This window comes from Magnolia sinica, chromosome 17 (genome assembly GCF_029962835.1).
Source record: "Magnolia sinica isolate HGM2019 chromosome 17, MsV1, whole genome shotgun sequence".
NCBI classification, from domain to species: Eukaryota; Viridiplantae; Streptophyta; class Magnoliopsida; order Magnoliales; family Magnoliaceae; genus Magnolia; species Magnolia sinica.
The window spans coordinates 54,193,994-54,211,235 of NC_080589.1; the positions used below are offsets into that span (position 1 = coordinate 54,193,994).

General features: G+C 40.5%; 1 protein-coding gene across 1 annotated transcript in view; it reads right to left on the reverse strand.

Moving 5' to 3' along the window:
• The window catches only part of LOC131230522 (uncharacterized), a 54,723-nt gene extending 37,893 nt beyond the window's left edge, over positions 1-16,830 (reverse strand). The window contains exon 1 of the mRNA XM_058226434.1: positions 16,688-16,830. Coding sequence (XP_058082417.1) covers positions 16,688-16,830 — 143 coding nt within the window. The remainder of the gene's footprint in view (positions 1-16,687) is intronic.
• Positions 16,831-17,242: the final 412 nt, after the last annotated feature.

Consider the following 17,242-nt stretch of genomic DNA (forward strand, 5'->3'; position numbering starts at 1 on the left):
GCTTCATCCCTTAGCCTTAGCAAAGAAATTATCTAGTCATATCTAACTCAAAAACAAAAGAAAAACTAGAACGTTTACTTGAACCCGTGAAGAAATGAAAATAGAAAAACATTGTCAGTGCTCCACCTAAGCCTTCTCTTCATTTCCAAACCCTAGAAGATGATTTGGAATAGCCTAGGGACTCTTTTCAATAGTTTTATAACTCAATCTTTCGCACCGCCTCAAAATAGTCCACAAACCGACTTTGAATTTATGCAGTTACCGTGGCTTTGATGGCATCGAACATTCCTTCGATGTCATCGAAGGATACATAAATATGTCCAGCAACCAACTGAGAAAATTCATGATTTCTTGATGGAATCGAAGTGGCTTCGATGGGATCGAAGTTAGCTTCAATGGCATCAAAACTTACTTCGATGGCATCGAAGTCTGTTTCTGTAATTTTTCAGAACTACGTTTTTCTGGCTCTGAAATTTCATGATATCATTTTTCTAGCCATGAATATTTACGATTCCTTTTCTTCACTTCAAATCTTTGATTCTCTTCATTCTTCACTTGGTTTTCTTGGATCTTTGGCATGTGAATTCTTCATTAATGACTTCCAAATCTCCAATTCTTCATTATCTTCTTTCGAGCTCTAAATCTATCATTTTAAGTGTATATTCATCATAGACTTGCAAATTATCTCGCATGACAAAAATGTATATAATTAAATCAAATCAACACTTAAATGCTAGGAAAATTAATATAATTGAAGGGTTAAATATGCAATATTTAAGTCTCAACACCCAATATATTGATAGCCTAGTGGTACACATGTTGCACATATGGGCGTCCACCCAGGTCACTCCCAGTGGGCCCTGCCTTGGCACATGTATTTTATCCATGCCTTACATCTGGTTGCTAGACCTTTTGATGTGTAGGCTACATGAGGAGACGATGTTAGTCTAATGCGGGCCACACCACATAGACCTCTATATTTCTAGTAGGGCATGTCGTTCGGGTCCCACTCTCTGTATATGATGTATCAATTAGGGTTGATTATCTCATTATATGTCTGATAAAATGTTGGCGTATTTAGCCTGATATAACACACTGATATCATGTTTAATATAATAGATATCATGCTCATTTATATGCCTATACGCATCATTCATATGTGTGTTGTGAAGGATGATTGATCGTAGCATACACCTTTCAACTTGAGATACTTAGGAGAGCTCATATGAGATAGGGTTACCCCACATGATCGCGTGGTATGTGCAGGTTTAGTGCATACTTGGACAGTATGACTCATGCATTTTATATGTCACAATTATTTTTACATCCTAGCGACATCGAGGTTGTGGCCTCCATAGGCATATCATGGATGGCCGGATTGGATGCTGGAAATATCTGTTCTAACATTAGGGAGCTATGGATGTCCTTAGGTTAAAGTCCATAAATCCTTGTGGTACCAATAAGATACATCAACATCAAGACCGAGTGGATAGCATGAGCGCCTGAGTGTCAAATACCAGTAGGTCGCATCTCCCACTATGTCGATGTTGGTTGAAAAGGGGTGTGACCTTATCTGCCTCAAGATAGGGGGTTGTAAGGTAGGTTGAGTCTGAGCAGCTCGTAAATGGGTTCGTTATCGACGAGCCGGGTGAGCATTGACATACCACTGATGAGACAGATAGTAAGGTCTGTTCCACTTGCTTGGTCATGTGCTCTATGGGCGGCAGCAGCGTTGGAGTGTAGTAGACCCCGATAATGTTTACAAATATGACCTATACTTATATGTGGACTAGTTGAGGATTGGCATGTTTGTGTTGCATCTCTAGCATATGACATTCAACCACTTAGGTCTTGCATTGCAAAGCATTGATATGGCTAATAACATTCATGGACTTGGCAGCTTAGCCCTTCATTATCTTCTGTATACTCTAATATTTGTATTCTTATCATTTGCATTGTGCATGCACACACACACTCTACTAAGCTTCGTAGGATTGACATGTTTGGGCTGTTTGATTTGCAAAAGCTTTGCATCTCTTTGAGCCTATCTTCTTATGTTCCAATATAGCTTATAAGGTTATGTGATGATCAACCAAGTATTTACTTATAAGTTAAGAATCATTTAGAGGCTATGTTGTTTTAGGTCTAATGATATGGTCATTAAGGCACCTCAATTTACATGTTCTTCACTCCTTGTTGCGTCTTGTCCTTTCGTGTCTTTGGTCTTCAACTTCTAAGAGCTCAACCGACTCAATGACATATAGACTTACATGATTGACAAATAGGTACACTAACAGTGAGACTACAATTAGTGGTGGCCTTGTCCACATGTCAGTTACACAAGCATGTAAGGAAGTTATTTGGTTGATGAAGTTGATAGAATAATTGAAATTCAAGTAGAAAGTGGTAGTGATTCACTTGGCTAAGAATCTGGCATTTCATGCTCAGACCAAGCAATTAATGTTCAGTACACTTTGTTTGCGACGTGGTAGAAGATGATCAGATTTCATTGCAGAAGATTCACATTAACGACAACATAGCATATATGTTAACGAGGCCTATTGTAAGGGATAAGTTTGTTTGGTGTAAGACTTCTCATGGGTTTGTTGTTACATGGCAATTTGTGATGTTTAGACAAATGTATTGGAAGTGTTTTTCATAATATTAGAGAAATTAGTCTTCAAGTGGGAGAATGTTATGGCGGTGGAGAGTATGTCTCCTACTAAGAGATGGACTCTCACTCTTTCCGTCTCCTGTTGAGGGTCAAATATTGCATATTAGACCCCAGTTATTGCCTGGATTTACAAACATGGTACTGTTTAATGGCTCAATTTAATCGTGTTTGTGATGCAAGGTGTATTTAGGAACCTGGATTGAAAGGGGTACTAAAAGCGTGGATTTGACGATCTGAATTCACGAAGGCAAGGGACGGACTCTAGGGGACCAAGATCGACGGATTTACATACCAAAGATCCAAGGAAATTGAGAAGCTGAAGCTCGAGTGGCCTAGAAGTCAGCCAGAATGCATGATCACAAGGTTTTCACCATCTGTTCAGCTCGAAACTCCATATGTGGCCTAAGGATTATAAATGAACTGTACAAGTCAAATTTAAACCATCGGATCCCTCTGGAAGTGGCCCAACAGACAGATCAACCTATAAATCAGTGAATTGGGGCCCACCTAGTATCTGGATATGCTTTAATTTTGGTCTCAACTCATTAAATGAGCTGAAAAAATGGATGGACGGAACGGATGTCTCATATACGGTAAGATGGAAACCACTTTACATGGTACATGTGCATAGCACACATGCACTAGATGTGCATCATTACAGCCAAAGTTGAAAAGCACACGCTGACCGACTTCTTCTTCCAAATTTTAAAAAAACGTAACAGCGTTTTCGCTGTCCGACGTGGGTTTTTCCAGTGGGGCCCACTCATCATCCAAATGGATGATCTGGACCTACCATTCGTTCCAGAAGAGGGTCACGCCCCTTTCCAAGCTTTTCTTTAGGTCCCTTGCACGTGTACGCACATGGATTGTTGTACAACGCAGGATGGACGACAGTGAGAAAAATCCTATGGGCCACGCCGAATTCGATCCAAAAGTGACCACATCCAAATGGTTTTTCATCCTGAAGCCAATAGACGGAGTCGATTTTACACCTGTCATCGATCACTGGTCCACCGACCATCACAGAACCGCGTCGTAGCCTCAGTTTCGCAACAGGGGTTGCGGTTTTCCTGTGGGCCATCATCACGACCCAAGAAGAAGATTGGGACCGTCTATCAGGCTTGAAGGGGCCAACGTATCACGGCCTAGGAGGAAGATTTCCAAACAAAGACGGTAAGGTGATTTTCAACCCTTTGACAGACGACAGACGATAGAAAGAAAGAGCCTGTGGACCACATCAACGGACGATCAAAAATATACCATTCTAACTGAAATTTTGAGAGGAATCTGGTGGACGGCGTGGATTCCTCTAAGGAAAGACTAAGTGGACCCCATCAAGCATCAGCGCAGCTACCCTGCGTACAGTTTCGTACGCTGTTGCGAAAGATCTTCCGCTGTTGCTGCACGACCGACTCTTGTGCATAAAACTCCCGACCAACCTTCACAGCTATAAAAAGGAGAGAGAGTGAGGAAGGGAGGGAATCTGGAGACGTGGAGTGCAAGGCAGAGAGTTGTTAGTTTTAGTTTTATTCATTTCTTGTTTTCTTTTTTCCTTAATTTTGGAGTGCTTTAGCCCCCATCATGTCGGGCTAAACCTCTTAGCTAGGGCTAAGAGGTGAAGCTTGTAGCGTGATGGGAGACTTTTTGCTTGTGCCTTTTGTTTAGACTAAACTGATACTGATTTTAGTTTAATTAAGGGAATATTTTTAGTTTTTAATGGTCTGTTGTGACTAAAATTACAATAGGTCTGCGATAGCTTTGAGCATGTTCCTTTCCTTTTTATGTTTACGACGTCAGGAAGCCCTATTGTTCACCATCGTCTCCTGAGCATGGTCAGATGACGATACCCTTCTTAACCTTTATACATTGTTGATTGGTTGGTAATTAGTTTAATTCTGTTGTTTACTTTGTCTCCTGGGCATGGTTTGGTGATGGAATCCATTCTAATTCATATACCTTTCATCTCTTAAAAACAATATCAAAGGAAGTTCAGTCTTGATTTTCATGGTTACACTCTTCAACTGGATGAAGATGGGACTTTAAGTCTAGTTGAGTTCTTAAAGCAGGCATAAGATCTCCCTGATCTCTACAAGTGGATCCTCTGAATTCCTAGTTTCCTTTCCCTGAATTCTTGAAGTTTTAGATAATTATTTCATCATTATTCCTCAAATTATAGTCGATTTAGATTTCATCTTAGTCTAGTTATAGTTCTACTTAGTTTCAGATAACGTACAGGTATTAGTCCCTTGGGATACGACCTCGGTCTCACCGAGTTTATTACTATATCACAACCCTATACTTGGGGAGTGAACATCTCCTTCTCTCTCTCTCCTACTCTCTCATACCTACGGCCACGTACGGAGAACAATTCTCCTAGGCTTTGGCGTTCACACTCTTTGTGATCTATATAAGGAGAGCCATTGGTAGAGAGGGTAGTCCCATTCCATAGTATTCATCATCTAAGGTATTCCTTATATGGTTAGGAGAGAGGTAAGCTTTGTATTTATGTTTCTCTTGTTTCTAGTGAAGAAGTTTGTTTTACTGCCTCATGGAGTAGGTATACTGCAAAACCATGTAAATCCATGTGCCCATTGTCCTTTTGTTTCGGTGTTTCCCTTTTGGCTTTTGTGTTTTAGCCTCGTTGGCATTGATCAAGTGCGGGCCTTTTTTCGCAATAGTTGCCACCCTTACTCGGCGATGGTCTTCCCAGGCCCCCATCGCTTTTAGGGCTCGAATTTAGGCCTAATTGATCTATGGTGATAAGCTCATGTCTTAAGCATGCCAGGATTTGAATATAATCAATGGAACTACTAATGCGTTAAGAGTAGGATTGTGCCCAAACTTTAGGTCGAGGGTTGGACCTCAGCTTTGTAATCCAGTTTTTTAATGACCCACGCGAGGCACAACCATGCTCGTTGTGTTGCACATGCATGAAAGCAAGCAAGACTACGATGAGTCCACCCATCTTGATGATTGCACCATGTAAGATGCCTCAGCTACGGGCAGACCTTGTCCACGAGGAAGTAGTCTAATGCATTATAAACAAATGGACAACAAAAAAAAAAAACTTGGTTTTTTTGTCACCACTTGTTAATAAACTATCTTAGTGCACTGATTTGTGCATCTTGTTTGTTAATCATGTGTATCAGTATGTTGGGGAGTCGGTTGAGCCATTAAAAGCTAAAGACCGAATACACATGAAGGCCGAAGCATCAAGGAAGTGAAGAACATGTATATAAGGCGCCTTGATAACCCTAATACTTAACTCAAAATAACATATACCTCTGGATGATCTTAACCTTGTTAGGTAAACTATTGTTGATCACCCCTCCTTAGCCTTAGAACCAAAATTGGAACATAATAAGTAACACTAGGAAAGATGCAAAGCTTTTGTGAAATTGTATGCCCAGAATAATAGTTTTCGAGTAGTCATCGATCTCATCGACATGTTGTTGATGGGAATTGATGGAATCAAATGACCACTCGATCTGATCAAAGAATTAGTCTAGCAACGAAACAGATAAATTACTGAATTTTTATTATAGGATTAACGGACAGTTCGATCCTATCGAAGGACTTTTGATCCCATCAAATGGCATTTCGATCCCATTGACGGAACTGTTAACTAGCCGTTTTATAGCCGTTACAAATTGATTTCTTATAAAATGGCGTTCAATTTTTGGGCAAACAGATATGTTTTTGTGCAATAGAAGGCTAGATTATTCCACATTGATATCCCATATCCTAGACCTCTAATCACATGAGTTGCAAGTCATTTTCACGAGCTTCAACACTTTAATAAGAATTCAAACCTCTTATGAGAAGATGAACTTGAACTCCACCATTTTTTTTAAAGATTATACTCAATTCTCTTGGTATATCATTTGTCTAAATCATCTAGAAGACCTTATAAGTGAATCCCATGGGATTTCAACTATCTCATTAGTTGTAATAGATTCTACCAACCCCCCATCACATTGGTCACTTCAAAGTTGCATTGCATGCAAGGTGTTGATCTTGGAGTTAAAGCACTATTAACGCATTAGTATCAATGATTGGGGGAGCAAAAGCGAAACTAATTGAAGCACAGGAGAGCATCGATCAAGCAACCTGAAATGGCACATCAAATGGGCTCAATTCGACAAGTAAATGTCAATTAGTGAGTCCACACACTCATTCCTTGTGTAGGATTGAGTGTAGAGCTTGTAACCCAAACTCATGTAGGTTCTTATGTAGGACCATATCGCTACCAACATGAGTGAGTACATGTGTAAGTCCTTGTATAGGCCACCGACATAGGTGTGTACATGGGTAAGTCTTTATGTAAGCCACCAACATAGGTGTGTGCATGGTAAGTCCTTGCATGGGCTACCGACACGGGTGGGTATATGGGTAAGTTCTTGTGTAGGCCTCCAGCGAGAGCTTACGTTTGTAAAGGTTAGAGGTGAATCTAATTTAAAACGTTCGATAGTGAAATCCAGTACACTCAGGGAGAGTGCGTCCGTCAGGAGCGGAGTAGAACAACCGAACCACTATACATGCTTGTGTTTGGGATTGTCATTTTGTATACTTTTCTAATTATGTTTAATGTGATTGTTTTGTTAAATTATATGTATACATGATTAGATGAATGTTAGAATTTGAATAGTTAGAGCATCCTACACACATGTACACTATCAATTATAGATTAGTTGCTCAATTGGCATATCTTTAGTAGTTTATATGATTGGACCCTCTATTAATTTGAAAGCCTTAGAGTTAATTATCTTGTTTAGTTTAATTGACATATTACTTAAAGTAATTAGATTTACAAGACATAAATTTTTATTAGTCCTAATCACACCCCTCTAGGACAACCACCATTCCATAGCTCCTCCAAGCTTCCATGCATAGTTATGGTATCTTATTCCACGCAATTTCAAACTGTTGCCCACTTAACATGTGAATCATATAATTTTGGATGTGGATTGCCTACAGTCTACAACTTAAAGACATTGCCAATGGAGAGTGGCTATTAGACAGTTCTTTGTGCACCCCCACCATAATGTATGTGCTTTATCCACATTGCCCATCCATGTTGCATTATTATTTTAGGGCAAGAGCCTAAAAATGAGGCAGATCTTATATTCAGATGGACCCATCATAGGAAAAAGTCCCACCATTAAAATCTTCTCGGTGGCTACAAAAGTTCTGGATTAAGTTGATATTTATGTTTTTCCTTCATCCAAGCCGGCACGACCTTACTAATGGGAAAAAAGTGCACATGCTTATTAAGCAATGACTCAAGTTCTAGCAAGGTGGATTGCGTCCTGCCTTTGCCTGGATGGAGTTGGTCTTAGAAGGGGTTCCAATGTGCCTACCACATTGTATTGGTTTTATGCACGCCGTTCTTACATTTTTCCAAATGGTTTTAGGGCATGAACCAAAAAGTAGGCAGATCCAAGGCTCAACTGGCCACACTACAAGAAGCAACAGTGATAATAACACGCACCACTGAAACCTTCTTAGGGCCTATTATGATGTTTATTTGCAATCCAACCTATTCATAAGGTCACATAGACCCAGATGAAGCAAAAACACAAATATCAACTTGATCAAAAACTTATATACTTCCTAAGAAGATTTTAATGGAGGGCATTCAACTCCCAGCTGTATGGTCCAGTTGAGCATTGAATCTGCCTTATTTTTGGGCTGGTACCCTAAAATGATAGGGCAAAATGGATGGATAGCATGGATAAAACCTAGACATCATGGTGGGTCTCATAGAGCCGGACTCGTATCTAGATTGTAGCTTGGCTCATTGGTAGGGCTGGGGCAAGCACGCATGGCGGGATCAATTTTGGATCCGGGCTTTTGCATACACATATCATTTTAACTTGACCTAATCTCATATTTTCATATATTACGTTATACAAATATGTTATTCTAATTCTTAACCGGGCAACCCAATGTAGACCATTAATTTAATTCATTTAACTGTTTGCTTTTCCTCGTGCATGTCCAGCCTACTTTATCAATGGACAGATTAGGAGCATTTAAGTGGGAAAATAGGGATTTTATAAAATTTTGTGCCAAGCCGGTTTAGCCCCGGCTCAGCCGAATATTTTGGGTCCATGCTTGTGCCTTTAACCTTAAGTGTTGGGCCATGCCCCAACCTTGCTTAGCCCGGCCCATTGCTACACCCAACTTCTACAAGTCTCCAACAGTGATGGTTCTTGTTACAGCATATGCTTGTGGGGTGCACCTGTGTGTAGAGCCAGCTCAAGGAGTCGAGCCGTTCGCTTTAGGTAGGAAACGTGTAGAGTTCGGCCCGCCTTGGGCAAGCCCACCTGATCAGTGGCAAACTCAGGCCTGGGCCCACTCACCATAGATCTGGCCCATTGACATCTCTTCCTTACACGTGCACGTTTCACGTGCTACTGGAGCTAGTGTTTTTCGCTATCTTGAGAAGGAGAAAAACTGGATGATGTGCAAGCACTTATAAATTACCTGGAAATTGCATATGTGGCCTATATTAATTCAAATTAGTCGTCCATTTTATCTATACAAGTTCACATGTATCTAAAATTTACAGTTACTTGCCTTTACCATTAGATATGCGGGCATTTTATTTCTGGGGCAGATTAGTTGTTATCGAGTAGATGTTACCCTTACCAGATGGGGCCCACCTTGATGAATGTGTTTCATATCCATGCTTCCCCTACGTTTTTTCAACTCATTTAAGGGGGTTATCCAAAACTCAGGCATATCCAAATCTCTAGTGGACCACACTACTGGAAAAGTAGTGAATGACCATTAAAAGCTTTTTGTAGGCTATAAAGGTTTTGAATGAAGTTAGTGCTGGTATTTTACCTTCATTAAGTTTTGGTTGACCTTATCAACGGTTTGGATGGAAAATAAACATTACAGATCTGCTTACAGTGGGCCATGGAAAATTTTAATGGTAAGCAATCAATCATCACTGTTTCTTATGATATGGCCAACATGAGATTTGGATATGCTTAATTTTTGAAAATTTGTACTAAAATGGGCTATAAAAAAAACGATAGACGGAGTGGATACACAACATATGGTAAGGGTAACACCCACTAAAATGTTATGCGGGTAATACCTAATCCGCACCCTTCCCTTTTATTACAAGGTTAAAAATGCCAGTTAATACACGCAGCTTTTAAGCGGCTGTGTATGCGTGTAAAGCCTGATACGCAGCATGAGTATCAATAACTGGAAGGGGATTGAATCATGCCCCTGACTGGACGATATGCAGCGATACGTGGGGTGATTTATGTGTTTTATCGAAGCCTTCCATCCATTTTTTAAAGATTATTTTAGTGCACAAGCCTAAAAAAAATATGCGAATCCAAAGCTCAAGTGGACCAATGCCCATCATTACAAACTTCTCCGGAGGCACGCAGAAGTTTTGGATCAAGCTGATAGTGGTTTTTTACATTTATCCGGATATATATGGGACGCGGATTCGCTACTGACAAGTTGAGTAAGGAGACTCCCACTGAAGTAACGTAATCAAGTTCTGTCGGCCCTGCCATGATGTATGTTTTATATCCACACCGTTCATTGATTTGGAGAGATCATTTTAAGGCATGACCCAAAAATTGAGTCAGATCCAAACCTTAAGTGGACCCACCACAAAAACAGTGGAGAGAGTGAAGCCCACCATTAAAAACTTATAAGTGCTACAAAAGTTTTCGATTAAACTGATATTTGTGTTTTCCATCTTTAATGTCTATGTTAACGTATGAACAGGTTGGATCTCAAATAAACATCATGGTGGACCTTAAAAAGGTTTCAATGGGTGGGCATCACTCTCTCCACTATTTTATGTGGTAGGGTCCACTACAGCTTTGTATCTACCTCATTCCTAGGCTTATTCTATAAAATGATATCTCCAAATAGATGGACGGTGTCGATACAATATATACATCATGGTAGGGCTTAGTAAAATTGGTGACATAACTTCATTAGCCAGTCTCCCTACTTAACCTGTAGTAGCTAATCCCCGGCGTCCCTGGTATATATGACCATGTGATCAGATTCGATGCAAAACAAATATCACGGTTGACCCTAAGGGCGTGTTTGGATTTCGGGGCCACGTGGTACTGTACTATAAACTGACGTAAATAGTACGTTTCCAGTGTTTGAATTCGAATTAAAAATGGACATCCACGATCGACCCGAGTACGACGCCAAACCAACTCTTCCGCTTCCACGCGTTAGTGCTGTCAGTGTACAGTGCGTCGGTAAGAGTGACAAAGTCATTGCACTGCACCGCCAATGCAAAAAAAAAATAAATCATTTTTACTTTTTCATTCCTGTGGACCATCATTCTCAGGTGATCTCTCCCTCACCCTATCTCTCCATCCTCACAGTTGGAGATTGGAAGAGGTTGCGGTATTGCATGTTCTGAGCATGTCATGGTTATCGAGTGGTCTATGCATAGCATCATCGTCGACTCGCCATTGAAGTTGCCCTTATTCCACCTCTGTTCCATGATGAGGGTCGAATATTGCATATCAGACCCCAATTATTACCTGATTTTACGTATATGATAATGCTTAACGGAGTATTTTAATTATATTTTTGTTGCAGGATGAAATCAAGAGCGTTGATGGAAAAAGAGTACTACAAGCGTAGATTTGACACTCTGAAGTCACCAGAGCAAGGGACGCACTCCAGAGGACCAATATTGAATAATTTATATGCTAGGGATCCGAGGAAATCAAGCCATTCGCATTAAAATGACCCGAAATTAGTCCGGAATGCAAGATCACAGGGATTCCACCATCCGATTGACTCGAAACTTCATACATGAGATGAGGGCCATAAATTAACCGTACATATCAAATTTCAGCCCTCAGATTACTATGGAAGTGCCCCAACTAACAGATCAGCCCCTAAACCGTTGATCTTGGGCCCACTTGGTCTCTGGATATGCCTCAACTTCGGTTCCAACACCTTAAATGAGATGATGAAATAAATGGATGGATTAGATTTAGCAGAAACATTACAGTAGACCTCACCTAACGTGGCATGTGCATAGTGTACATGTGCACTAGCTGTGCACGGTAGCAACCGTCTTCTCTGATTTGAAAACGGCAATTGTCGTTATAGCGTTCGCACAGCACCATCACCGGTTGCTGTTGTGGGCCCCATACATTGCCCAAACGGACAATCTAAACCGTCCAACAGAATCCCAGTATCGCTATTGCCAAATTGTAGGTGACCGAATTTCAAAAGAGAGCGCTTATGGAAATCTATTTGTTCAAAAGCAGGTTGAACGGCAGAGAAAGATAACGGGTGGGCCTCATCAAAAGAAGGTAAAAACTATGTATTCCTGACAGAAATCTCGTCCTCCATCCAATGGATGGATTGGATTTCCCAAAATAATGAGGGAATGGGTCCCACCAGCATCACAGCAGAAGAAATCTGCATGCTCTGTTCGCGTCCCGACGGTTGTCCGTTTTTCGGAAGCTGATGGGCTACCTCTATGGCTCGTATGATCGATCCAAGCCGTCCATTATGTAGACCATCTCAGAACGTCCCAGGAGATGTTGATTTAACAGACAACAAGCAAGGAACATGGAACGTGGGAGGCTCCGATTTTCAATGCGTAATGGGTATACACGCACCGACTTCTGTTTCTCAACCGACTTGTTGCTGCGTAAATAGTTGTCCTGTCCTCCACCAGTTGCTATTTTTCATGCATAGCTCTTCACCACACCTAAGAGCTATAAAGGAAAGAAAGGCTCGTTTTGGAAGAAAGAAAAGGAGGCTCGTTTTGGAGAGAAGAAAGCAAGAGAGAAGGTAGGGGAATCTGTGGCTGGACATGGAGCTGAGAACAGAGAGAGAGGAGGGAATTCAAGAGCGGAGATCCAGGGAGAGCTTGGAGGAGAGCTTGGAAAAAGAGAAGAAAGAAGGGAGGGAATGAAGTTTCTCTCTTATAAATCTTATTTTTCCGTTTTCCTAATTGATTCCATGAGTTGCTAATCTTTTAGCTAGGGCTGAGATGAAGCCCTTAATTTGAATAACTTTTGTATGTGTTGATTTTATCTGAATTTGATTGGGTTGTTTCTTTCTCTAGTGTGCTTAACCGAAATCTCTGTACTTCTCCATTCTATGAGCTCAACCAAAGTCTAGTTATGGATGTTGTTTGGAATATTATTCTAGGTGCTTGTGTCTGACCATGAACAGGTTCCTATAGAGGAAGAAACAGGAATCTACATCTCTCCATGCCTGACCATGGATGGAAAGATATGATCCATATGCTTTAAGGAATTATACATTCTGTGTGCCCGACCAAGGACATAGAGTGCGCTTTATTTATTTTGATATCAATCTGAATTAGGGTGAATCAACAGGTAGAACAAGGTTTATGATAATTAGAGGTGGATTTGAAAGTCCTAGTCTTCTCATTGATTGGATTTTCCTTATTGCTCTCGGTTATTTTTCCATTGATTTTTGTTTAGTTTACTCAATTACTAGCTCAAATATTTGTTGGATTAGTTAAGAAGAGTCTTTAATTTTGAATTGTGATAACCAGTCCTCGTGAGAACGATCTCGTAATACGTACCATATTTACATCTGATTCGCATACTTGCGAGTTTAAAATCATTTAAATTAGGTTGGTTTAAAAATAAAACATCATTCCACGTATTATAGTAGAGTTGTTAACGCAGGTTTCCACCGGGTCCAGGTATAGTGCATGGAGACATTATCAGGATGCGTATGAATCATAAACTGTTGTTGCCTTTTTGGGGAAGAGAAGTTCCATCCCATTCATTGGGGGATCTTATCCCTTCCATCTTCTTCCGTGAGATCTCTATATACTGCACGAATCACCCTTCTTTTTTTTTTTGCATTCACATCTGATAGGGGAGTAGACGGCATATGTACTCTCCCAACTACGATACCCACAACCCACGCAATACTTTCGAAATTATTTATCCCTCTTGTTGTACCATTGACTCATTACTGAGTATCTACAAAAAATCCAGCAGATGGATTCACCTCTAGTAACCTGTGACATGACTTGTGCATGTCAAAGGGACTGGGAGTTATGATCTGCTTCTGTAGTCGGAACCATATCGAGAATGAATATATAAGAATAACTTTAATAATGTTGAATCACCATTAACTCATTCCTTCTGAAATATTATTGGGTGTCGTCTGAGTCCCAGCTGCTAAGTTACAGTGGAGGCAATATTCTAATCTCAAATTTACAGAGATCTGTTATGGATCATCTTATTCTGGAGAAAGAATGTTTCATATGTGGCACGTATGAAGGCATTGTTAGCACTTATCAAGGCATTGTTTAAGATAAATGTGTCTTAATATTAAGAAATAATCCGTGTTATTTTGAAATCTGTAATTTAATGTTGTATTTTCAGTGAAATACTCCATCTTCCTAACACATTCTACATGATCATATTCGTTCTTCCTTAATCATCATTTTTACATTAAACAAGGTCTAATTGTAGCCCTTTCCTGCAGTCCAGTCTCGTAGGTGTGCTGATCATCAAAGTTATCTGTACTTTTCAATTTAAAATCTATTAACAGGTGCGTATAAAACTGGTCATTGTGGTATCTTATACAAATAAGCTTTTCGTTTGCATTTGATAATACTTGTGTTGATTGACCGATTACTGTCTCATATTATGTATGTGGTACCATCGACTCTATCATGTGTTATGCCTGAGTAAGAATGGTTATATACTATGATTGAATGATTATATGTATCTTAAAGAACTGAAATAATCTGTAGAAATCCTATAATGTGATTTCTGTTATACAGTTATTTACTCCTATAAAGATTTTTTAGATGTTATTCAAGGAAATATACTTCTTATATTAACTGTTTTAATGTTCTACAAGGAAATATATTAATGTTAGTGCATCACTATACCTTCTTTTTTTCTATTAGTTACACTTCTAAAATCAAGGTAACATGAAATAAAAACAGGTCCATACACCATTTTCAACAATGGAGTCTCACAATGGTGACTCTATGTCATGCCCCAAACTCGGAAACCAAGCTCACAAAATTTTCAATCGCTGAATCCAGCACCGACAGCCTCCGTAGAACCCCATTCTCGGCTCCCGGCACCCATCCGCCAGGTTCCGATCCTGAGATGCTACGAGGAGGATTTTTTAATATTAGTTTGATTCGTAATAAGCATAACCAAAGGCATAACCCACAAACAACAACCAAAAACTCCATCATATTTTCACTATGATAAAAAAAAATTACAAGTACAATGCGTATAAAAGGGAAATACAATGATGATAGACAAAAAAACTCCAAGATGATTTGCTATGCACTCCTACCTTAGCGCTGCTGCGATCCAACGTCACCTGCACGCAACGGTCGTACATAAGCTTACAGAAAGCTTAAAGGGTGGTGAAAGTGTATGCGCAATATAGTAATGCAAATATACAATATCGGAGTAATGCGAAACATGCTGAAAAATCCATGAACACTATTAGCCGTACCAAGGCCATGCAATGTAAGGCATAAATGATGTCGGCCATACCAAGGCCATGCGATGCAAGATGCAATTCAAGCACACCAATTCTCATCTAGGTCCACATATCAATACAGCTCAACTTTAGAATATAACCAGGGTCTAGTACACTCCAAGTCATACTGCCGCCACATCGCGCACAACAAGGTCAGTGGAAGAGACCTCACTATCCATCTGCCAATATTGGGCCCGAATCGTCGATAACGGACCCATTCCTTGAGCTGGTCAAACTCAGCCTAGCTTTGCCCCCTCCTCTCCGGCAGGTAAGGACGCACCCCCTTCCAACTGACCACGACACAGTAGAAAGCGCGGCCTTCTGGTAATCGACACTTAGCGCTCATGCACCCACTAAGTGTAGACATTGGAGCAACCTCCTGGCACCATAAGGGTTTAGGGACTTTCACCTAGGGATATCTATAGTACCCCATGTAGAACAAGATTTCTGGTGTCCAATCCTGCCAACCACGATGTGCCTATGGAGGCTATGGGCCTGATTGTTCACTCCCCAAGTATATGGTTGTGATGTAGTAATAAACTCGATAAGACCGAGGTCGAATCCCAAGGGACTGTAACCTGTGCGTAATCTGATACTCACTAGAACTAGAACTAGATTAAGATAAAATCTAGATCAAATGAATTTGAGGGAATAGTGATGAATTATTAATCTAAAACTTAAATAATTCAGAGGTAAGAAACTAGGGATTCAGAGGATCCATTTGTAGAGATCAGGGAGACCTTATGCCTATTTCAAGAACTCAACTGAACTTAGAGTCTCATCTTCATGAAAATCAAGACTGAACTTCCTTTGATATAGTTTTTAAGAGATGAAAGGTATATGAATTAGAATGGATTCCATCACCAAACCATGCCCATGAAACAAAGTAAACAACAAAATTAAACTAATTACTAACCAATCAACAATGTATGGAGGTTAGGAAGGGTACCGACATCCAACCATGCCCAGGCGACGATGGCGAACAACAGGGCTTCCTGATGTCATAATCAAAATAAGGAAAAAGAAATACTCAAAGCCATCGCAGACCTATTGTAATTTCAGTCACAACAGACCATTAAAAATTAAAAATATTTCTATAATAAAATTAAATCAAAATCCATTCAATCTAAACAAAAGGCACATGCATAAATTCTCCCATCACGCTATAAGCTTCACCTCTTAGCCCTAGCTAAGGGGTTTAGCCCAACATAATTAGGCTGGATCTCATAAACATCATAAAACAGTAAAAGAAGAAAATAAATCTAAACTTTCTCTCTTTCTCTCTCTTGTGCATCCACGTCCAACTGTTCCAGCACTCTCCCCCCGGTTAAGCTCTCTCTTTTGTCTCTTTATAACATGCTAGGGACGGTGGAAAGCTTTCGCAGCAACAGTTGGTGAGAAGATTCCACTGTAGAGAAACGGTGTGCAGCAACAGCGGAAGATCTTCCGCAACTACTTTCATAGCTGTGTGTGAAAAACAAGAACGACACTTCTTGGAATGATGGTATCTCAGCAAAACGAAGCCTGCTGCCTGATCTGATCTGTTCAGTCAGCTTGGCATCGGTCGGTTGTACCTTGGGAGGTGTTTGGACCGCCCAAATGAAGGGATCGATCATCCCCATGATCACTGAACGGCCATAAAGCCCGTAAGTGCGTAAATAAGGCCTGCGGACTGAGCTGCAATGTTGGTGGGGCCCACTTCTTGGTGTTTCTTGCAAAATCCACCCCGTCCAACGTGTTATTCTCGAAAAACCAGTCAGGGATGGCTGGTTTTGGATTAGATTCTGTGTGGCCCACTGGATTTCTTATTGCACCGTTCGTCCTACTTTTGAAAGGCAGGGAACCCATTCTCGCTGTCTTTTGAAATTCTGTCCTCTAGGCTATGATAAGAGGAAGTGTGATCTTCGGATGGACAGTTCAGATCAGACCTTTGAAGCATGGTGGTGGCCCACAAGATCCCACCCGCAAGCTCTATTTGAGCACTGGAGGAAGCTGCCGTGAAGAAGACCCGGTCAAACCGAGTTTGACTGGTTT